The sequence below is a fragment of the Sphaeramia orbicularis genome, chromosome 6, assembly GCF_902148855.1.
Source record: "Sphaeramia orbicularis chromosome 6, fSphaOr1.1, whole genome shotgun sequence".
Taxonomy (NCBI): domain Eukaryota; kingdom Metazoa; phylum Chordata; class Actinopteri; order Kurtiformes; family Apogonidae; genus Sphaeramia; species Sphaeramia orbicularis.
The window spans coordinates 52,095,777-52,120,902 of NC_043962.1; the positions used below are offsets into that span (position 1 = coordinate 52,095,777).

Genomic DNA, 25,126 nt, shown 5'->3' on the forward strand with positions numbered 1-25,126 from the left:
ATATGAGAATCAGACACATCTGTCTTTGCATCTCAGCCCAAACATTTATCTCATCTTGTCACACCAGACTCAACATGTCTTGCATCCCCGTTCTCAATCCTTCGCTCAGCTGCCTTCACTGCTCTTCATTTTCAAGCATGTAACAACTTTGTAATCTTCTGCAAAGAAACGTTCAGTTATATATAGGGTGACCATATTTTGATTTCTGTAAAAAGAGGACACTCAGCTCTGCCTCAAGATACTTAATCACAAGTAGGTATAGAAGTGTCATAAAAGCTGCTGTGTGTATGTGCCTGTGTCCTTTTTTTCAGGACTACATCTACTTTCAAGATCTGGCAAGACCAGGTTTTACTCATTTTATGTGGCATAATAGGGTGGAATTAGACAAAAACAAAAAAAAGTAACTTTTCTTAGGTTTTTACTGAATAAGGCCAAGTATAATTTACACACACATGCGCACACACATGCACGCACACACACACACACACACACACACACACACACACACACACACACACACACACACACACACACACACACACATATATATATATATATATATATATATATATATATATATATATATATATGTATAATTTTTTTCTCACCCACCTGGGCTCTTTTGGACAGAGATCTCTGATGTTGTTCCTGGTATCTGCTGGAGCCATCCTCTCACTGGGGGTCACTGAACCTAGTGCCCCCGTCACTACTGGTACCACTGTTGCCTTCACACCCCACATTTCCTCAATCTCCTCTTTCAGCCCTTGGTATTTCTTGAGCTTCTTGTTTTCTCTCTTTCTGATGTTGCTGTCACTTGGGATTGCTACATCTATCACTACCACTGTCTTCCGATGTTTATCCACCACCACTATGTCAGGCTGGTTGGCCATCACCATATTGTCAGTCTGGATCTGGAAGTCCCACAGGATCTTGGCCTGTTTGTTCTCTGTTACCTTTGGGGGTGTCTCCCATCTTGACCCTGGGACCTCCAGTCCATACTCAGTACAGATGTTCTTGCACACTATGCCCGCTGTTATGCCGTTCAGCGTAACAATGATGAAGAGAAGACTATTCAGTGAGGATACATTCATTCTGTTGCACTCATCAATGAGGATGTGATTCATGGCACTAGATCCACATTTGCACTCTGCTGTTAACACAGGGAGCGTGGAGACGGTAGAAAAACACTTTGCAGAGATTGTCTCCTTGGACTCTTTGACATTTATACTCTCAAAACTCTTTCAGAAGCAAAGGGATGTCTGAGACCTCAGCAGCAAGAGTTTTCTGAACTAGTGAGTGACATCTGAGAGACAGACACACAGAGAGAGATACAGATATATACAGAGAGAGACAGGTAAGGGATACAATGTATTTATATGCATGGGGACGCAGTTCAGTTCAGGTGAAAGTTAGTGCCAGCAATGTAGGCTATATGTGTAAGAAAACTCAGTCACAACCTGTCTGTCATTTCAATTAGTTTTTAATCATTGACAGGGTTGCCCCCCCCCCCAAGGATGAAATTAATTCGGCAGAAGTATGTACGTATGCTCAGAATGAGGGACGCACTAACATTTTTTGTCTGGACATGGGTCAAATATTGGCCAATACTGCCATCCCTATATTGTCTTCTCAACAATGGTTATGGGACATATTTATCTGTCCTGTTATATTTTAGTTAATTAACAACTGTGAAAAATAGAGAATAAATAACAGATGCAACAAAACAACAAATACTTTAAAGCTGCAACATGAAGCACGATGAAGAAGATGATGAAACAGACTAGTTGTAATATTGTCTACAATAATCATCTATGACTTTTTCACTCAGTCATGCAGTCCTATATGGTGCTTCAAGAGTATTTGGCCATTTCCTCATGCTGTTGTTACCTCTGCCAGGGGGTATTGTGATCACATCGCTTTATGTGTTTGTTTGTTAGCAAGATAACTCAAAAGTTATTGACTGATTTGGATGAAAATTTCAGGAAATGTTGATACTGGCACAAAGAAGAAATGATTAAATTTTGGTGGTGATCGGGGGGGGGGGACTGATCTGCCTTGGTGGAGGTCTGCGCTCTTTGAGTGCTTTTCTTGTTTAGGTAGTAGGATGTGTTGTAATGACAGATTTTTATGGTGCAAAACAATTTTGTTTAGCATGTGGAGCTGGAGCTGGTTTATCACAAGTCAACCAGACTTATGAAAACATGTTTTTGGGCCTTCATTACAGCGCCACCATGTGAGTAGTTGGGCTAATGTTTCTTGGGAACCATTTCCATATAATTTCTAGTTATTGTGCCAAATTTAATGTTTCTATCTCATTCCAGGAAACTAATCTCACATACAAAAGTCTAGAGGGGTTTTCTGCTTTGTGTTTACACCCTCATTACATGATCCTTGGTAAACTGTGCCTCTCCTCTTTGTGTTAATCTCCTCAAATGTCAGCACTGCCAGACTTTCCCCCTCATATGTCTTGTGTTTCTGTTTGTGTATCTGTGATTGTTCCCTGTGTGTTTGAGTGAAAAACACGACCACACACATGTTCAAAGAGTCAACAGGTGCTGATAATATCACAATGGGTTGAGGGGTTTCCTGCAGGGGTCATTGGGTGAGTCAGCAGTGGTTTTATGTAGAAGTATGAAGAGGTTGACTGATCCCACACACACACACACACACACACACACACACACACACACACACACACACACACACACACACACACACACACACACAGACGTACTGTAACATGCATGTAGAATCACATACACATGGTGTGCATTATCAGATGGAACTTTGACGTGCTGAGGGCTTTTAGCTTACTGGCCGACAGGCTGTAAGCTATTGTCATCATGCGGCGTCCGTCGTCGTCGTCTGTCGTCCGTTACAAAAATTTCAATCGTCTTCTTCTCTGAAACTACAATTCTGTTTGACTTCAAACTTGGTATACAGCTTCTTTATGATGATGTCAACAAAAGTTAGTGAAATTATTTGGATCTGGATCTGATTCTGGGTTTGGTGTGACTTTGAAAAATTTCCCCATTATAAGAGATAGGAAGTGGATCGATGCAATAACTCAGTAAATAGAAATGATATTGAGTTGAAATTTCTACAGTACAGCCCTGATGGGGAGATGACCAAAACATAAAGGCCACATGCTGATCAGGATCTTCTTCTGGATCTGGGAACTTATGGAAAATTTAACATGGGCTATTATGAGGAAAACATTTCAGTCGTCTTTTTCTCCCAAACTACAATTCTGATTGACTTCAAACTTGGTCTACAGCTTCTGTATGATGATGTCAGCACAAGGTATTGCAATTATTTCAATCCAGATCTGATTCTGGATTTGGTGTGACTTTGAGAAATTTTCCCATTATAACAGATAGGAAGTGGATTGATACAATAAATCACTAAGTATCAATGATACCAAGTTGGAATTTGGATTTTTTACAGATCTGATTGGAATATGACCAAAACATGGACTATTTCTGTAATATAATAAATACACATAACTGGGTGATAATAAATGGCATCTGGATACATTTCCCAAAGCTTTTAATTTGGCCGGTAAGCTACAGGGCCATTGGTCCTATTTTTAAGTTATTTATCATTTAAACATTTAGGAGGTTAAGGATGGAAAAAATAAATCAATCAAATCAATCAATTTTACACTGACCAAAAATATAAACGCAGCACTTTTGTTTTTGCTCTCATTTTTCATAAGCTGATCTCAAAGATCTAAGACTTTTTCTATGTACAAATAAGGCCTGTTTCTCTCAAATATTGTTCACAGAATTGTCTAAATCTGTGTTAGTGAGCACTTCTCCTTTGCTGAGATAATCCATCCACCTCACTGGTGCGGCATATCAAGATGCTGATTAGACAGCATGATTATTGCACAGGTGTGCCTTAGGCTGATCACAATAACAGGACACTCTAAACCAATGCTGTTTCTGTGCTATTATGTTCCGTAAACCTTACCGGAAATCCTCAAATATACTGTTAGCTTGAAGGAAGTCACATTACTGATGGGCAACTATTTTCTCCAGAGTCCTACGCCATGTTTCCACTATGTGTAACTGGCTCGACTCAACTCAGGTACCAGTATTATACTACTCAGAGAGTTGCTGATTAACTCGGTCATTGCATGTTGCCCTTTCAAGCTCATGCTGAATTTTTTCATTGGCTACCAAGGACAGAACTGTCTGATCCTCCTTGACCTACCCTGGTGAAGTTTTGCGGGCTGCCATCATGTGGATTAACCTACTGGTATATTTACTGCAAACTTCCAAATCTGTTTTTTTAAAATGGCGGGTTGCACATTGATGACTGCAATGATGCAGAAACAACTCTCTGACCAATCAGTGGTCTGCAGTGTTTACACGTCACGTTTTAGTATCTCTTCCCCCATTTTGGAACCTCGGCAGAGCAGATACCAAAAAACTAGTACCAGGTACCAGATTCCAGGTTCTTTTACATAATGGAAACACAAAAAGGATGAGTCGTGTTGAGTTGAGCTGGTACCATATGCTGGAAACGCAGCATTATATATGAATGGAAGATTTGATATGGGTCTATAGTTAGCTAAAACTGCAGGGTCAAGGCAGGGATTTTTAAGAAGAGGTTTGATTACAGCTACTTTAAAGGACCGTTGCACATTGCCTGTTGATAATGACAGGTTAATCATTTCGATGAGGTGGCTGCTATGCAAAGGTAAAGCATCTTTAATTAGCCTTGTTGGAAGTGGGTCTAAGAGACAAGTAGATGGTTTGCATGAAGAGACTATTGAAATTAGCTGATTGACACTATAGGAGAAAAGCAATCCATATAACCAATGTGTCATGTAAAGTGTCATGAGAAAACTTTTGTTATGATTTGGCGCTATACAAATAAAATTTGATGATTGATTGATGGTTCAATAGTCAACTCTGTGGTTTCTGGTTCTGAGGGATTTAAAGATGGACAAGAATTTGTGGAGTTTGTGGAGGACAGGAGGCCATTAATTTTTATCTCTGATGAGCAAAGTCTTATTATTGAAGATATTCATAAAATTGTTGTTATGGAGGGTTGCAGGAATACTGCGCTCATATGCACTGTGGTTCTTTGTCAGTCGCTATTGAAAAGAAACCTGTGATTGTCCTTATTTTCCTCTGTTAGTGAATAATCAACTGCTCTAGCAGAACAAAGTGTCCTCCTGTATTTATTTAGACAATCCTGCCAGGCTGAATGGTGTTCCTCCAGTTTAGTAGAATACCACTTTCTCTCAAATTTTTGGGTTTGTTGCTTTAATTGGCGAGTTTGAGAATTTAGTTTGTTAGCATAGCCACTTTTTCCAAACCAGGTGCTCCAAGTGCACCTTTGTTTTAAAAGTTAAACCTTTTAAATATTTTTTATTTTAACACTATTGTTACCTGCGCACTTGTTTTTAGAGCTAAGACTCAAAACTAATCCCTAGGTAAGCAGGTATCTGTGAGCAGGAAGGGCAAAGTGTTGTGTGACCTGGTGAGGGTATTAGTAAGCTCTGCCTACTTTGTCACTTGTTTATATCACATATACTTTTTGCAATAATTTTTTGTGCTTATTTATCACTGTTCAGCATTGTGACTGATACTTTTTATGAATTAAAAAAATATATACTTATGTTCCTATTTTAATCCTTATAACACTGTCCTTATGCTACTTTAACGCTGCAAATTTCACCGTTGTGTGACTTATCTTAAATAAAAACAACAAAACAAAAATGTTTCTTAAAAAATAACTTTGCATCTTAAATAACATCAAATTCTCAAAATAATGAAATCACAGCATTTATTCTACAAGGGTGAGCTTGATTCAGAGACTTATGAAGGAATACACTGATTGTGTTATTAGCTTTGTAAAGTTGGCTGTTTTCCACAGTTCAGACTAAACTGTGACAATTCTGACCTTGTTTAGATGATTTCAAACATATCTTTACTGCAGCTACTGATAACATAAACTTTACAGAAAACAGAGGTGATTTGTGGTTTGTGGCTGTTTTCTGTCTAAAAAACAGAGATAAGTTTACAGAGCTACAATGTAAACTATCAGCTGATGCAGCACATATAGACTATAGGACACAATGTTATTTTGACCAACTGTCAAAAAAGGCAGCTACGAGTTTTAGTTTGAAGAAGAAATCTTTGTTGATTCCATAATACAGATATGTGGAAACAATGAGCTTTATACTTTGAGTTTGGAGTATTATATATCGTATACATAGAACTGATTTAATACAGGAAATCAAATGTTTGATGCTCAAACCAACATTCATGTTTAAGAATATTATCTTTTTGCTGTATCTCTTATTTTTTCAGGTCAGGCCAGCTGCACATCGGTTACACAACACCTACTGTATGGAAAGCATGATGCAGTAATAAACTATGAACGCAGGTAGTAATTTCAACAATGGGTACATGTAATTACAGTCACACACAATCCTGCTTTACATTCGCCCTGAGGGGCTTTAAACACAATAAAGTGAATGATTGTGTTGTAAAACAAAGGATGTGTAAAAACAGTACTTAACTCTGGTAGTATAGCTTTATTACACTGACAAAGTTTATTTGACATTACAGATGAACAGGTACCTTCAGGATCTACTTTAATCAACAACAAAATCATATGTACATACAGAGAACAGCACAAGTAAAGAACAGCACAAGTAAAGAGGTGGATAGTCACATGATCAAAGTAGTCACAAGCTTTGTGTAGCTTCGTCCGTTTTGTGGTGGATTCAGCTGCAGTTTGTTCAACTCTTTTCATAACAACTGAGCAGTGATGAAGCAGAATGACAGTCCATCCGAGGTGAAGTTCATTACCCTTACTTATAAAATGGCAGTGGCTTGTGTGTCCAAAACAGATTCCATCATTGTTGGATTTGCTCATTGTATTCGTCTCTAGCTCCTCATCTCCAGCCTTCCCAGTGGACCAGACTTTAAGAAGAGGCTCATGATCTATACAAAACTATAGTACAGCAATTTTCTTGTCATAGCAAACATTCACCTGTCGTCATTAGCCTGGTCACATCAGTGGCCACTCAGATTAAAAGAAAATACTCCAAAAATTCAGGGAAAAGATTCAACAGGGGCTTCAAGGACCATACCAGAGGGTTTATACTTGTTAAATCTATAGCTGATGTTTTTTTGTTTTTTTGGCTCATCATCCTCATTTTCTCTTATGTTTCCTTTTAATCTTCAGTTAAGGGAAAAAATAAAAGAGGCAAAAAGTGGCTTGACAAAAAAAGACAACTCAACATGCAATATGCAAAGGTTTTTATAATCTTAACTCAGATTGATGTGTTTCTTTAGTTCCAGTCAATGGAATTACTCTACATTTTGTTCTATGTTCCTCACTTGTGTATCTGTTTATGGACGGTGAAGTGCATGACATGCTTAAGAAAATGTGCGAATAAAATAAAAAACTTCACTGGAAACAAACTGGTATGGTCCTTTACAAATACAAATATTTCTTCATAGTGACAAAAAAACAATCATCATCCAGTTGCAATAAACCTAACAAAACAAAACATTTTGACACTTCATTAAAGGGGCAATTTTTAATTTTTTTTTTTTTCTGATATCCAAAAATTAAGTGAAATTATCAACAGGTCACCATCAATCTATTGTGTTGGAGAGGCTTTAATTGAAATTGACTTCACCAGCTACCCTGGACCTGGCATTACTTTAACTTCTAACCCCTTTTCATTGTCTGAGACAAACAGTAAATGGTAAAAACAATGACAATGAAGCTCTTGTCATGTGACCATCATGACCACCAGCGACTTCTGCAAAGAACCACATTCAGCAGCAAAGAAAAGATGTGACAGAAATCAAACAAAGCAGGAGTTCATATAGTAATACATTTTTTTAAAAACTTGGGGCATCTGTTAATGTTTAGCTGCATCAGCACTTTTGCCTCAATGACAGCAAAGCAATACCAGTAAAGTTTGTCCATTTATTGTGTCTTCTACATTGCTAGGTTGGTAGATAACAAATATCTAACAATTTGAGGCAATTTTATATAACAAACAAACCTGATGTTCTGACCTTGGTTGGATTATTTAAAACAGATCATTAGTGTAGCTGATGTCAAAACAAATCATTCCATATGCCACCAATATATGACTTTGCTGCACTTATATTTTTTCTAAAACAGTGGTGTTACAGACTTCTTTTGAATGTTTTGACTAAAAATATGTTGGTTTGAAATCTGAACCATTGTTTTCCAGCAGAAACTAAAAAAATAGGTTTTTATCTAGACCTGACATGTGAAGCAATGAGGTCATGACATATTCTACAAGTTGGAAAAAAATGATGGAGATGAAAATGGCAGTGTAGAAGTCTGATAAACTGGTGGAGCAAAAAATAATTGCAATATCTGCTGATTAAACCCAGTGTTTGGTGATTTTTCAGTATCTACTGAGTAGGGCTGGGTGATATAGCCTAAAGATCATATGAGAATCTTTTGAGGTAAAATGATGATCCACATTCTGAATGAAACTTTTCTTGTTTCTTCTAAGATATAGGCAAGTTTCAACCAAAGTAGGTTTTCCTCTGGTTTCTGGAGGTTTAAAAACATTTAACATTTAAAATAAATGTTAGCTAAGTAGCAAAGTTTAGTCAGCAGTTATTTATTTATTTGTTGATGACATGATCTGTATGATTCCTCTGAAAAGTAGATCTTATGATGAATCAATCACAAGCTAAGATCATTAGATCACCCAGCCCTACCATAGAGTTTAACGCTAAGCTAAAAAGTAGCACAAACTGATTTCACCTGAAGAACAAATAATGAACTAAAAACAGGCTATGGCTGATTATTTCCAATCAAATACAGTGGAAATGTGGGCTGGTTAAGTAGATGGAACCAAGAATTTTACAAAAATTCCTGTTAAAGAACCAAAACTAATTAAGCAGAACTTTTTGCTGGAACGTTGCTCCCTCTGTTGAAACCTGGAGTCAGTTTACGAAACATAATTTCACAAATTGCCCCTTTAAACAAAACTAAACCTGGGTTTAAAATCTTCTGGCTTCAAGCTCTTAAGTCTCCTACTAAGGTGTATCTTACATTTCTGTCAATACAATGCAAGTTAAGCAAAACAGAAAATAGATCTGACAAACAGTAAGTAAATTTGATAGTTAATCCTCTCAAAAAAAACAAAGCCACGGACATGGCTCTCATTTGTTCTATTCCTTCTCTCAAAGCTTTCAAGTGTGTACATGTTGTCAGATTTGCACTGTTTTGACATGACAGGACGTTTCAAATACAGAAACACAAAAAGTGCTTCCAACTCTTTTCCCTCTCTGAAACATCTGGGGATTCCACACAGGTGAGTCATGGCAAGGCAGCAAGATGATTTTTTTTTTCCCGAGCACATCAGAGGTTAATGTTTCAAAGATAATTACACAAATAAAGCATCCAGTGAACTGCACACAGGCAGCAGGGGCTTTTTTTTTCTTTTCTCAACTCCCACACAGCTTTCCCCTTTTACCTGGCATCAGTGACCTTGATTTTATCCACCCAAGGCGTTGAATCAATCATTGCAGGGCTCATTCTGTTGGTCTGAGTGCAGGCGCAGGGTGGTGTATAGTCTTCTTTTGGTTTGTGGAGGTGTATCTGACACAATGCATGGCCATTTGTCGAACATTCACATTACAGACAGCAAAATGGTCCGAGCCACATCCGTGTATTAAAGAACATGCCACCCAGAGGACAGCGGAAACACAAATCTCCCGTCCGCCAGCAGGCATCGAGATTTTGGAGCTTGACGAACGGCCTTGTGCTTTTGTGACAGTGGATTTGTCTGATATTTGAGGAAGGGCTCCTGTTCTGTGTAACTGATGCATGAAGGCCAACCTCATGCTCCCCCGGGGTCGATGAAAAGTCAGAAAGGCGGGTGGAAGGAAGTTGACGATGCTCGAGAACATGGAAGTCAATCTATGTACATTGAGTGAACAGTCAAAGCTCCACCAGCTGTTTTTCCTCAGCATACAGTGTCCAGTGTTTACATACAGTAGTTCTTCATCACCTTACTACTTTCTTGAATCTTTTCACCTTTTTCGGTTTGTTCTCCTCAGGTGCAGCAGTCTCGCTCTACATGGCAGAAGAAGGAGGACTGGGTGGGCAGGGAGGTGGAGGTGGAGGTGTCAGACGATGAGGACAAGGCCGTGATGGGGTTGGTGGAGGAGGAAGAGGATGAAGAGGAGGCAAGAAGGGAGGGGTAGGGGCTCATCTTGTCAATGTTGACATAGGTGGTGTTGAGCAGGACGTAGTGCTCGCCGCTGAAGCTCGAGAAGATGGAGGAGATGCGGGACACCAGCTCTGAGAAGGAGGGCCGGCGCTCAGGCTTCGGGTGCCAACACTCAATCATCACCGTGTAGCTGGAGAGAAGAAGAGGTGATGGAGGACAGAAGAGCAGGAATAGACAAGGGAGAGGAGAGGAAATGAGGAGGTAAGAGGAGAAAAGGTGAGGAGACAAGGTAATAGGAGAGAAGAGGAGTAAGGATTAGACAAAAGGAAAGAGTTCTCACCATCATTTGCCAGTTTGACAAGGATTTATATTAAAGGGGGAAAAAAATTAAGTCATATTTCAATACAGGCTCTTGTACTTATTTGTAATTTACAATCACATGCATCTAACTTTTGTTGTTGATTTTTTTTCCTTGAATCAATGTCTTGTGTTGTTGGCTTAAACATGGCCAAAGTGTGATTTTTAAAATAAATTCTAATCGATCAATAATGTATCCTAAGCAATTTACCCTAAAGTTGCTCATATTTTCTAATCAGCCCTTATGTTAACACAAAAAAATCTGGAGCTGATGGGACTTGTATTAGATTTGTCTACATCATAGAAATAAAGGTTTGTAACAATGATAGAGCTATGTTAAAGTTCAGAGGGACACTCAGTAAATTCTTACTGTTTTCTGTACGACCTGGGTTTACGTATGTTTAGTTTTCCTTCATCCTGTTCAGCTGTCAGATTTGTTTTTTCTGTTTTCAGTCTGCCATGACCTTTTTTCATTTCTTTTTTTTTTAGCCTTCCATCCAGTATTCAATCATCTGTTACCCTCCTTTTGAACTCCAGGGGAATTTATCTACTTTGCCAATGCAAAAGCAGAGTTTAATAATTTATTCAGTTGTTTGTTAGTCCGAAAGCCTATGTTGCAGCTGATTCCTCTCTCACAGGCCACATAAAAGTTTTAACAAATGAAAACATCTTACAACTGCTGTTATTTTACATTTATCTCCTAGATAAGTTGGAAATTTTACACCAGCCATTTTTATCATCCTGCAGAAGAGCTCAACGCCGTTGCTATGGCCATTGTTCTGTTTTTATTTCCATTTCTGGGCACTGAATCATTGTTAAAAATGAAGAAAAATGGCTCCATTACAACACGTTAGAGATATCTGCCAGCGTCTGCTATCACCACAATGCCCTGTGAACAATCATGAGTGAAGAATTATGAGAATGTTGGCAGACGTGCATCAGAAGCCAATGACTCTGTTTAATTTACAGCCTGGGAACTTTTGGACCTCGGCCTCCCTCACCTGAACGATCCACTTCCATGGCCCCCTCATTTCCACAGACTTTATAGTTTAACAGTGACTGAACAGGATGAGATCACACTTGGCATTGATTTTAAAAGATGGTGTTAAATAAACTAATGTAAAGTGTCACTAAAGTAGATGTCCTGTCACCTTTTATGGGAAAATCAGAAAGAGTTGATACATAACAACAGAAAGGTGCTTTGATCTAATTTTATTGTCTGGTCCTTTCTTTTATAAATGCATCTGACTTCTTGCCAAACAGGACAGATGGGGCAGTTAAGGATGAGTAATGAGGTAAAAACTTTGAGTAATGTGATGTGAAACAGCTGGAAAGACAAGCTTTGGATCGAAGTCAGGAGAATATGACAGTAATAGTCACTTTTCACATCAGGTTTTTTTTTTTTTTTTTTTTTGCAAAGATTGAATTGTCATTTATGGATGTAATTCTAAATTGTGGGTTTTGCACAGTAACCCTGAGCCCATATGGTTCTGTCACTCATTATGTGAATTTCCAGCCATTTTTAGGCACATTTTTAATATGCAGAGTACAAATGACACAAATTTGACTAAATTTCAAAATGTTGCAAAAGCGCTTGTGAGATTGTGTCTCTGTGTGGAGCGATAGGGAGAATGTAAGGTTCAATGAATAAATAAGACATGCTAGATGGACACAGCAACAAAACTCCACCATGTGCAAAGAGCTGCAGAAAGAAATAGTTCTTACTTCATCTATATGATACTACCAGAACAGCAGTGAATGGAAATGTGCATGATGTAGGTTGGTGCTGACTTTCTGAAAATTCTGTAAAAAATGTATGTACATTTTGGATGCAAAACTGCTTACTGAGTTACAATATTCAATGCAGTGGCATCATGGGTATTCTGTTTAGGTCATCAAGACTCTGCAAGCTCAGTCCCACCCACTGAACCATTTGACTGGTTGGATGTTACAATTAACAGTTTATCAACATGTACTTATGAATCACAAACCACAATTAACAGCCAATAAAAATTGGAAAATCATTACAATCACTTTAAACAGCACTTGTGTTACAGCAATATTTCACCTTTATTCCGGAATGATGACTGTGTAACCAAAATGGTGGGATCATTTAGTCCCTCCTTTATCGTGGCTTTGTAATGCCTCTGGAGGTAGTAACAGAACCGTGAAAAAGGTGGAATCATGATTCTGGAAAGCTATGTCAAAGGAACACCTCTTGTTCTGCAACCAAGGTGTCATTTTGATGATGTATTATGTGTGCAACCCCTGCGCCGGGGAGATTTAAAAATGCGACGTGACCAGAAAGATGTTGAACTGGGGAGACGCCGAGATCTGCTGTCACTTTGGACGAAGGACTCTATCCATGCTAACATTTGTGGAATGGTGAGAGGCAGGGTGACTCTGGAGAGGTTAGCAACACTGCTATGCTCGGGGTATTTCAGAGATGCAAGTTATACATCACACTATACGCTGTGCTACGTCACTGCCTCTTTGACTCTGAAACACAGGTCCGCTGTGTAAAAGTCCAGCCTGTCTCACCTCTGTTACTCCTTTGACTTGGCTGTGGAAATCGGTCAGTGGTGGAAAAAAGGTGGGATCACCATCTCACCTTTTTTCCGAGATCTCTGTGTGAAAGTGAATAATGTCTGTGTTGTGGTTAATTCAAAAGTTGACTCAGCATTGAATTTTTACAGCAAATGTATATCTATTCCAAAAATGGGTCAAATCTGACTATTATAGAGCTGAATTCCTGTCTCTTCTATGTATAAAATTTTATTTCATCACAATTTTAACTTTATTTTAACTATATTTTTTTTACCCTGCTGAGTTTTATTGAAGTTGCTAAGCAGCATTTAATTGTTTTTAGACTTGCTTTTTAACAATGACAATAAATCTGACGCTGAAAATTGATTTAGATTTTTTATTGCATTAATATTACTATATTAAAAGCAAAGATGCAAAACAGCAACAGGAAAAAACTGATATGTGTTTTAGCCAGAGGTTTCATTGGCTGTTGAGAGCAAATTTTTGTGTGTTACAAAATACTGCACAAAAGTTGGCTTTGTGTTGAGGATTTAGATCAACATGTACAGAAATTTGTCCGGTCTCCTTGAATCTTTTCATTCTGCTCTGCACCATAGAGGCTAAAATATCAAAATCCCTTCTCCTGTTTCTTCTTAAAAATGTAATTTATTTTCTTAAAGCCCAGCTTTTGAACCACAATATGTTTAAAGTAACCTGTTTAAGATGATCATTCAAGTTTTCACCAGACTGCTTGTCCTAAATTGCTCTAGTCTCAGCTTCTTTTGGAATGTTTCAGGCCTGAATGTCGAAACAACTGACCAGACAAAACATTAAACATCTCATCTTGACACTGTCTGCAGCAAAAGACAAGACAAAATACATTTTGAAATCACTGCTTTCTATTTTTTGTGCATTATCCAAATTGACCCATCTGTAACTTGCTCATTGATCACAGCGTCTTATCCACAGGAATGCTTTTCTTTCTCGTTTCCACTAATGTTAAGCTTTGAAAACAATCAGTCAATACAGTCTATCTGTAAGTTTGTCCAAAGCAATCCAACAAATACAAGTCATAGCTATCAATTTTCACTACAGCATATCAGAAAAGTTTGACTTCTAATGTGAGTACATCCAAAGAAAACTGAAGAAACTCCAGCCCGGTTGACAGAAAATGGAAGAATAAATGGTCATCTGAGGGCTGCCAGCTCTGCTTTGATTGATGGTTGAACTTTAGGAGCAGCAGCACTTAAACACCACACTGTGTGCTTAGCTACAAATAGAGACAACTACAAAAAATAGCACCCAGGTGCTGAAGTTTCACTTGTGTTTTGTGGTAAAGCTAGAATGGCGACTTGTATTTGACCTGCGTCCTTGGTGAGATGTAACGCTCGGCTGAGGAGCTGTGAATGTGCTGCTGACTTTCGCCGAGGACGATGATGGATGGCCTAAAGTTGAGTGGTTTTGATTTACAACATCCATGCTTGCACAGATATTTTACCTTTTTTTCCCCCACTGCTGCTCTCTTCTGATTTCACTCTCTGCCTGTCTTTAAGATGCGTTCAAGTGCAGCATTTTGAGTTTTCACTCACATTATCTGAGGTGTGGAGTGTTTTAAAGGGTGAGTGTGGGTTTTGTTAAAGTGTTGTATGAGGTATTGATCCGTAACCAGTGGACTCCTAGAGTAGATGGAGAAGATGACAAAAATGCTGACAATGAACTGCTGTAGAAACAGGCAGCAGTGAAAAGTATTTTATTACCTCCGCCAAGGAGGTTATGTTTTTGCCAGGGTTTGTTTGTTTGTTTGTCTGTCTGTTTGTCTGTCTGTCCGTTAGTGTGCAACATAACTCAAAAAGTTATGGATAGATTTTGATGAAATTTTCTGGGTTTGTTGGAAATGGGATAAGGAAGAAATGATTAAATTTTGGTGGTGATCGGGGGTGGGGGGGCCCACGGGGGTGGGGGTGGGTGCAGACCACAAAATTTCATCAAAATCTGTCCATAACTTTTTGAGTTATATTGCACACTAACGGACAGACAAACAGACAGACAGACAGACAAACAAACAAACAAACCCTGGCAAAAACATAACCTCCTTGGCGTGGGGGGCCACTGATCAGCATGATTGGCGGAGGTCTGCGCTCTCTGAGTGCTTCTAGTAGACACTGTTTTAGAAACCCAATTTCACTTTTCAGTGCTTTATCTTCCATCAGACAGGCTGTCCTGCTTTGATGAGTTCATTTGTTTGCTAGTTTACATCCAAAGTAACATTTTAAAACACTGAAGTCACACACATAGATGGATGTAGGAGTAGACCAGCTACTCCCATGTTTAGTGAGGTAAAAAGGCTGATTTGTCAAAGAATTACGGCCTAATGAAGAGAAGAATGTAAGTTCAAGATTCCTTTTATTATTTAGTAAAACCGACACTGACTTTTGTAGTTGTCTGTGTATCCCACTGCTCATGTTCTGTGTAAGTATTTCAATCAGCTTCTCCAAACTGACCTTCACGTGCTGCAGTATGGGTAAGAATCTCAAATTCAAAATATCCAAACTAACCCTTCAAAGTCTGCTATTGAGTTTGTGTGTTATTTGTTGATGTCAACTGACTTTATTATCCCTTCAGTCTCTGCATTTTACCCATAATAATACATACACAATACCTAAAATTAACATTACCAATCAGCACTTTGTTAGTGTTTGTACTCACAGTGCATCGGGGCAGAACTCGGGCTGTAGCAGCCTCCTCCCCTGGAGCAGGAACACAGTGATGTCGAAGGAGTTCACATCAGAGTAAGGCGGGGCTCCACGAGTCATCAATTCCCACAGCAACACACCAAACGACCACTGGGAAAACAATGTACACAAACATAAGGTACCCACTCCCTCACTTGTGTTTTAACGTTCAGAAATGACATGAAGGTATCACTCCTCACCACGTCAGATTTGGTTGTGAACTTGTGGGTCTGTAGACTTTCCAGAGCCATCCATTTGACTGGCAGCTTCACTCCACTCTTATTGTGGACGCTGTAATATTCTTTATCATAAACATCTCTGGCCAATCCAAAGTCTGCCACCTTCACCGTGTAGCTCTCATCCAGCCTGTCAGGACAAAGATAATTCACTTCAATTCTATCCACGTAAATTCTCATTTGCTCAGGGCATTGTTCATCTTTTTTAGTTTTTCGAAGTTCAACTGGAGTGGTTTTGTTTTTAAAAACACTACTGGTTCTATTTGCTGGTGGGGGAAAGTGGATTTATAAACCTGTAAGTGGTGGTCTGAGACACTACTTGTCAAAAACGTACAGCACAATTTTAAACAGCCTCTCCAAACAGTTCTCAACAAACAACGTTACACGCTCAGCAATCAAGCCCCCCCCCCCCCGAAGGACTTGGACAACAACCCCCCCTTTTCAATGACCCTAAAACTCAGACAAAAGACCCGCTGTTGAGCCTTAAACTCAGGATCTACAGCCCTGACACTTGAAGCAGCGTATGACTTTCATCACAATTTTTTTTTCCAAATTTGTAAATCCCGAGTCATAGCCTAATTATCACTAATCCATTAGTCTTTCTGTGCATGAGTGTTTCAGCCATTGAAGATGACTCCATCATAAACACAGTTGTTTACATAACAAATCGAAACGTCACTTGGGCCTTTTCGGAAATTTTGTTGCGAAGTGGATTGTGGTAATGGGAATTCCACACATCAGCAATTTTGCTATCTCTTCATGAGTGCTGAACCTAAATGTCACCTATACCTCCATCCACCGACTAGACTCATTCATTAAAACAACCCTGGTTGACTGTATAATTTTACATTGTAGCGAGCTGACTTGTTTTCTTGCCGAATTTTTGAGAAACTGCTTTCACTTGGTCACCATCTTTGTGGCTGCTGTGGCTGCGTGGAATTCCCATTCCCACAATGCACTTTGTGACAAAATTTCTGAAAAGGCCAGAGTGATGCTTTGGTTTGTTATCTCAACAAGCCAACTGTGTTTATAATTCATGAGTCATCTTCGAAGTTGTTTGCTGTGAGGGAGGTGATTCAGGTATGTAAGCATGAAAAAACTAATGGATTAGTGATAATTAGGCCATCACTCGTATTTTGCAAATTTGAAAAAAAAATTTGTGATGAAAATCATATGCTACTTTAAGGTCATTAACATTTGTGGAAAAGTAACCTCCATAGACCACTCCTCCTACACGTTTATAAGTCTGCTTTCCGCTAGCTGCAAATAAAACTGATGAAGTCTCAGTGATGAGAGATGAAACATTTTCAAGACAAAACCAGTCCAGTTAAAAATATTGAGGATTCACTTCCTATATTTATTTGAGTCTCAGTGTTCTTATGTCTTATGTAGATTGTGGTTTTCAAAAGCTTCAGAAGATTCAGTTCACACTTTTAAAGCTCTGTCTGTTTTTGCCCATTCCTTCCCCTTATGATAATACTACAATCTATAGAGCAGTGCAATATTGTCCAAACAATCCTCCGGAGTTAGTATTAATAGTCTATTCTAACTCTACACATTTCACAGAGATAAGGTGATAAAATGACATGGATGACATCATGGAAGATTTGTCCAACATTTACTTAAGTCTGTGGCTTTAACTCTTTCCAGTGAGTGTTTTATTGTGTATATTATAACTAAGCCTAATGACTCAACTCACATGCAGTTCCTAGCAGCGAGGTCCCTGTGGACAAACTTTTTGCTGGCCAAATACTCCATCCCTCTGGCCACCTGCAGCCCGAAGCCCATCAGGTCTTTAACGGTTGGGTTCTGGAGGGCAAAGAACTGTTAGAGGACTGCCAGAAAACATTATGGAGAGGATGTATGTCTAAGAAATGTAGGCATTTTGTTCTGATGAAGCCTTACATGTCCCTCGTCGCGTATAAAGTTCCGCAGGTCTCCATGTTTCATGTAGGGCAGAACAACAAGTGGGGAACCCTCTGGAGGCAGACAGATCCCCAGCAGAGAGAGGACGTTGGGGTGGCTGAAGTCCTTCATGATGATGCCCTCCTTCAGGAACTGGGACACCTCCTCCAAGTCTGTGATTCCTGGGCATGGACAATCACAACAGGTTTAAGAAACTACTCCGACCTCTTTACTTTATAAAACCGAAGCTTCTACTTATGGCCGGTGGATCTATACAAAAGATCATATGGAGATCTGTTGAGGTAAGTAACTGCTAAATCCAGGAAGTGTCAATGTAAGGGATAACATCAAGAGCCAATCAGAGTGCAGCTTTGCGCAAAGTTCATCCAACTGTATTTGAGTTGAGATGATGCTATAGATTAGTGAAATCCTCTGTGTCTAAATGGACTCAACAGACTTTTTTTTGTGTTTAAAACACAGAGAAAGTCATTCATTCTATTTCTATATTTTATGCAGTTTAAGATATTAATAATGACATAATTATTAAATAAATCAAAATAAATGACATCCTTTTGCTTGTAAATGTGAAAAACACATTTTCATTGTGACTTTATGTGCTCCTCTGGAAAAGTTAAGCATGAAGCCAATTAAACAGACAGGGAGAATCACCCCTTACGGAATATTTTTGGGAGGATTTGAGTATGTATTGCCTGGATCTTCAGGCACTGTCTGTGTCCTCACTGAAGCATTAAGGTCAGTCCCCATAAACCTTTGGGGAGTACGGATGACGATGGAAATCGAGTCAAAATAAAAACCCTCAGAGAAAACCCTTGATCAGACCTGACCCGGACCAAATCCCCATTTGCCAATTGCCTCCCTGCCTCTGGTGTCCTGCCCTCTGCTGGATCTGCTGTAATCTGGTTAGACCCATAGGCTGAAGAAAACGGGTCTTTATGGCTCAGCCTTTAGTGGCAGTCTGAACCAAGTTTATAATAGTTTTGGATTTTTAATTATAGTTAAGTTTTACTTAGTATTTGAGTATTTTTTTCTCTAATTCAGTTAGTTTTAAGAGCAGGTTTGTTAGTTTTATTAGTTGTCATTTTTTTTCCTGAATGCTTTGTTTTAGTTTAGTTTAGTTTAGTTTTAGTATTAGTTTTCAAGAAATTCAAAGAAAGAATCATATTCAAAGAAATTAGTTAGGGGCAGATCAGCGGGTTACCCTGGACACTTTATTTGGGGGTCGGGTTAGAGTGGCTCATTGACTGAGCAGAGAAACAAACTTATGTACAGTACGATGTATAAATTCCCTATAGCAGGTTGGGGGGGGGGGGGGGGGGGTAATGTAGGTGGGGGTGAGATCCATACACAACGTCACTTACATGAAAATGAAACTGAAACTTTACGTACTTTCACCATTTGCCTCCAGACTTCTGTACCTCTCTTATACCGCTGATCTTACAAATACTGGGCCCCATGAATTTGTCATGTTCAACCTCCTTTTCAGCACCCCAGCAGACTCCCATCCAGGGCTGATTCTAGCCATTTTGGCGCCCAAGGCAAGATATGAATTTGGCGCCGTGCTCCAGAAACTTAACTATCTCACTAACAATTTCCTCAATCAGAAAGCTCTTTCAATAAAACAGTGTTTCTTCGAGCAGCTGGAGAAACTATTTTGAACATAAACTGGTGAGAATTATTACATCTTTACTTCATCTAGGTCAAGTCAATCCCTGTGGCTTATGATTCTTTGGCTTATGATTCTTGTATTTTTGTATAAATACAAGTTGAAATTTAAGGTTAACCTGAAAATGACATGACTTGATGTGAAAAGCTTCAACTTGAGGTCCAAGTAAAACAAAAGGAAACCTAAGACAACAGGGTGCCTTTGGAAATCACTAAACCTAACAAGTGGTGCCAGGCACAACAAACCCCACCCCTCACACATATTGTAGCTTATTTTAGTATTGATCCAGCTGATGTCATCATGTCAGCACAGACATAGACAGCATAGACAAATTCTGGCCATGATAAGTAAATGGGAAAAAATAGATTTTAAAAATTCACAAAAAATGTGAACTTTGACCTACTTTTCCCAAAATGTAATGAGATCCATTCTGGGTCACTGGTAATCTAGAAACCCAATTTGGTATGAATTCAACCAAGTTTTGCTACTAAAGTGTTAACAAACAAACAAACAAAGACACAAACCGAACCAAAAACAATACCCCTTGCCTCCCCTTCTGGGGGTGGGGTAATAAAGGGCTGAGGTCTCTAGGGGCTAACTCTAAGCATGTTGAGCTCCGGCCATTGCTCTGTGGTACAGGGCTCTGGAGGCTGCGTCAAATCTTTACTCCATATATTTCTAGCATCAATCTCTCACTGCGTGTGACAGTTTATACGATTAAAGGGACCCTGATGCCGACCTCGCCATTGGATGCTCATTTATCACCATTGTCTGCAGCTAGAAAGGGTTCGAGGCTCTAATAGGATGAGATCTTACTGCTACTGTGATATCATACAATGAGAATGGAATATACTCAGATGGAAATGTGGACATAAGTATATTTGAACAAGAATCTGCTCCTTGGATTTAATCACTCCAAGTTGGATTCTTGCTTTATTTTACAATTAGACAAAAGAACTCAAGTTGACTTCCTACATGCTCAAAATTGCACATATATCTTTGAGTCTGTGTTTGGGTTCATCCCTCCATTTGTCAGCTTTCTAAAAGGTGTGGTTGTTCTCGCTAAATGACATTATCATACTCACGGTTCAGAGATTTGACGGCACAGTGCTGCTTCTGACCGTCTGGCTCCAGAAGTGTTCCATGGAAAACACATCCAAAGTGACCTGCAGGAACCAGCATGAGGATGTTAGTCAGAATTAATTCATGACCAAACCTGCACAAGCATCCTGAGCTACTTTACTTCATCTAATATAAAAGAAGCACTGTGTCTGAAAGCACAGTGATATATGAGATGAACACGTTAAAGACCAGATGAGTCCTGGTTGGATTCAGGTGAAGGGGTGAAGGACATGTCACCTAAACCCTCCCAATCGCTGAACACAGACAAGTATTTCAGTGATAATTAAATTTAACAGGTTAATGGATGGTTTCTGTAAGAAACCAGTTTTCTGAGGTTTTAAATAATTAGACAGACATAAAACATGAAATCAGAGTAAAAGAAGCAACAAAACAAATTAAAGCAAAAACATGTAATGTAGTGCTCATTACCTTCATCTTTATATCAAAGAAAATTAGCACAAACTAACCTTTTATTCAACAATTTAATCAATATAAAAGATTATTTGACGTTTTAAGTCTTATTGATCAGAACATGATTAAACAGTTGAATATCTTAAAAACCTATAAGTGGATCATTAAAAATCCTGCAGTGAGAGATTAATAGATGCCAATTAATTTTTTTTATAGATAATTGGTTTAAAAATGGATGACTTTCACTGTCACCAGTCACAAGTGTTTGCTCCCGGAGGATTCTGTTGGGTTTCTGTAAATTGGCTTAGAGTCTGGTTTCGACCAACTCTATATGTAAAGTGTCATGAGATAACTTTTGTTATGATTTGGCGCTATATAAATAAAATTTGATTTGATGACTCAAAAGATGAAAGTTGCTTGCATCTTCATTTTTTAGAATTACTATATTTATTTATTAGTCACTTGGAGTTTGACGTCCAGTGATCTATTTATTTATATATACTGGAATTCAGTATTTTATCTTAGACATTCAGTTCATTAGTTTTCCAGTTTCTATTAAAATGAATTAATTTCAGACTTGTATAATGTGTTTTCAGACTTAAAAATGGCATTGAATGGATGTTATCTAATTTTAAGATGATGAAAATAAATTATTTATCCAACTGTGCTTTCACTGCTTATAAAAGCACAACTTACTTAAATTTCAGCATTTTATTTAGCTCTTTATTTTAAAAATCTAGCCAAGAAAAATGTACTTTGGATATTTAACACAAAACAAATTGGTTATTTGTGAATATATTTGCATTTTTTCTAGTATGACTGTCTTTGTAGTGCTGAAACCATTATTTATTAAAAGCCCAATATTGTGCAAAAGCATTTATTTTATTCTTATTACCATGAACCATTAACAGTGAAGGAAAACAAAAAGATTTTAACTGTAGTATCATTGGTCAGTGTAGTTTTTATTTACTGTTTATTATAAATACTACATGTTTTCATTAAAGGGGTCATATTTCTCTAAACCCCCTTTTATTAGTCTTTGGTACATTTATGTGTATATTTGGACCTTAATAGTTCATAAAGTTTGAATTTGAACCCTCCAGGTGCTGCAAAGCTATCTTTATATTCATTTTGGCAAAAATCAAGTGGATTTCTACAACCCGTTTTAATTCCTGCTTAATTTGTTACGTATATACAGTAACTAGTTGCGTCACGACATTTGCACATTTAAGGTCGAGACTTCTGATGAGTACGCCATAATTGTTTGTCAGCAGCAGCAGTTGTACTGAAAATATGTCCAAACTCGAGCCAGTTACCTAAAATGTTCAGTTGCTGGTTGCATTAATGAACACAAGTGGCTGAACGGGACAGAAAGCCCGGTCAACAACCTGGAGGGGGTGGGGCGTGAAGTGGCTCATACATTTAAAGGGCCAGTGCTCAAAACCACCTTTCTGGTGTAATTACTCAGAAATAGGGTTGAAGATGGGCCTGTAGAGTTTAATTTATAGAGAATTCAGACCAAAGCATAGCATTTACAGTTTAAGTAGACCACAGGGAAATGTTTTTAAATGCATAATTCCATCTAAAAAAGCAAAATACCACTCCTTTAAGCTTTTGTCATTCTGGTAATACAGAGAGGAGTAAAAGCATTCTTAATTCATATTTTGCATAAGTTTTTTTATTCTTGTTTTAAACTTGTAAAAAAATGTGCTTTTGTTCCTTAACACTCAATAATTTGATGATATTTCAGTATACTCAAGTTCTTTCTGGTAGGACTGTATATACACTTCTCAAAACCACTGTTTAAACATTAATTATTGAAAACATGACACTTTAAAACTGAAGGAAAGCAAAGAGATTTTAACTGTACATTCACTGTTCACTGTAGTTTTACATCCTGTTGTTTTTCATAAAGTACAGATGTTATCATGAAGCATCAGCAGCTTTTTGTTCAGCGATTTGGATACAACAAGTGCAGGCTTATTTTCTCAGGTTTAACAGTAATTCTGATTTTCTTAAGTTACCATCACCCCCTCCCTGACCCGCCCCTCGGTAACCCAGTATGAGGGTTTATTTATTGACACCTCCACCGGCTAATAGCCGATGCCAAAGCCCTTGAGTTATTGTGCATATTATTGAATTATGTCTTTTTTTAAGATGTGAGGAAGGAGGGTTGGCTTGGCCCTAACCAGAGGGGTGAGGGGATAAAATAAGCGCAGCGTTCTCCTATCACGTCCTCGCAGATGGCTGTGGGTGTTGAATTACGTCTCTCAACAATGGAGCCTGGGACACTGAACAAATCATCCTACGCCACTTGAAAAATCCAGCCTTAAAGTCCAGCTCCTTTTCTTCTGGGGTTGACGGTGCTGTGGGGGCAGAGGCCTGGTTCTGTCACACTGAGGGGTCTGGGAAGGTCTTTTTCTGTTCCACACTGAATTTGATCTGTGGGTTGACTTTAACTGCATAATATGAGGTGTTGTGTGTCTGGGTGTATCGGTTGTGAGTTAAGCAGCTTTCAGAAGGATTTGTGCACCTGGATGATGAGATCTGTACACATTAATACATGCAATAATGATTTTACTTTTACAGCACTTTAAGAAACAATAGTTTACAAAGTAGTTTAAATGGGCTATATGTAGAATTCTACTTTCAAATATTAAGTCAGCCTTGTTTCGATGATTCCAAACTGTACAGAAAATAGAGGTGATTCGCAGTTTTACTGTTTTCTTTCTAAAAACAGAGCTAAGCTAACAGAGCTATAATGTAAACTATCAGCTGATGCAGCACATGAAGATTACTAGATACTGTTATTGTGGTGACTGTCAAAATAAGCACCAATGAGTTTTAGTTTGAATAAGAAAACTTGATGATACCATAATACGCATAACACAGACGTGTGTAAACAATGAGCTTTATACTTTGTTCAGTGAGTGATACAGTCTGTGGATACATGATGTTGATTTGTTGGTGGTTTTGGTCCTAAGGGTTCTGGCGTCAGACTACAAAAAGCTGAGAAGGAATTATGTAGTTTTTGTGCAGTGATGTTAAAAAACTAGGAAGCACTGCAACTTATAAAGTTGAAGTTTAGGAGGATTTAAAATTGTGTTATTGTAGAATTGGAATTGGAAATCAGTACATGAAACTGATTGTGGTCTAGTGATATTTTAGATTCAGTGACTTTGAGCAGAGGCATTGTGTGAAAAATGTTAAATGCTTTTGTATTTTTATACTATTTTAGTTTGTATTTGAGCTGAAAAATACAAAATCAAATTGTGCCATCTGCATTCCTTGTTAAGTGAAGAAGTCAACTTGCAAAGTCCACAATAATCACAATATGACTTCTTTTGCCAAATCTTGCAGCTATACATTAAAACATGGTTAAAAAATGAGATACGAAAAAGCAACATGGTTAATGCTAAAATGATTAAATGAATAAAAATGAGAAGAAATTTAAAAAAAAATTAGAGACAAGGGTGTCCATTTAGAGCGATCGAGAAGAGGAAGACAAAAAAGAATGAAAACAAGCAGCAATTGCACAACATAGATAAAAGCAGTGAAAGACAACTCTGACCGAAATATTAATATAACAGCAAAAGAACAGAAAAAGTAAATAAACACAAATGCTTTATTTTTTCTAAGATTTAAGATGCAAATTTATGAGGAAAGAAAGACACAATACCAGGGGTAAAGCAGTAAAAAGACATGTGAGTGTAAATGTTTGTTTAATAAACATGTATTGTACATTTAACATGTTGAAACTACTATCTGCAAAATTATTTGGATTACAGAAAATCCAAGTCAGACCTAAACACTGATGTGAGCAGGCATTGTTTTTTTTCAGAGGCTCTAAACATCTTGAATAAAGCTGTGATGTTTTGATTAAATTAAAGTTTAAACGTTGAACATAAGCTGTAATAAAATTAAAAACACAAGTGAACAATGTGAATGA

At 38.1% G+C, this 25,126-nt stretch overlaps 1 protein-coding gene across 2 annotated transcripts in view; it reads right to left on the bottom strand.

The window, feature by feature from the left end:
- Positions 1-6,541: 6,541 nt before the first annotated feature.
- met (MET proto-oncogene, receptor tyrosine kinase) overlaps positions 6,542-25,126 on the bottom strand; it is a 123,743-nt gene continuing 105,158 nt past the window's right edge. For both annotated transcript variants that reach the window (XM_030137375.1, XM_030137374.1), the window contains 6 exons: positions 20,730-20,810; positions 17,961-18,142; positions 17,755-17,864; positions 16,020-16,185; positions 15,794-15,930; positions 6,542-10,394 (listed from right to left, as the gene is read on the bottom strand). In XM_030137375.1, coding sequence (XP_029993235.1) covers positions 10,088-10,394; positions 15,794-15,930; positions 16,020-16,185; positions 17,755-17,864; positions 17,961-18,142; positions 20,730-20,810 — 983 coding nt within the window. In that variant the 3' untranslated portion in view covers positions 6,542-10,087. The remainder of the gene's footprint in view (positions 10,395-15,793; positions 15,931-16,019; positions 16,186-17,754; positions 17,865-17,960; positions 18,143-20,729; positions 20,811-25,126) is intronic.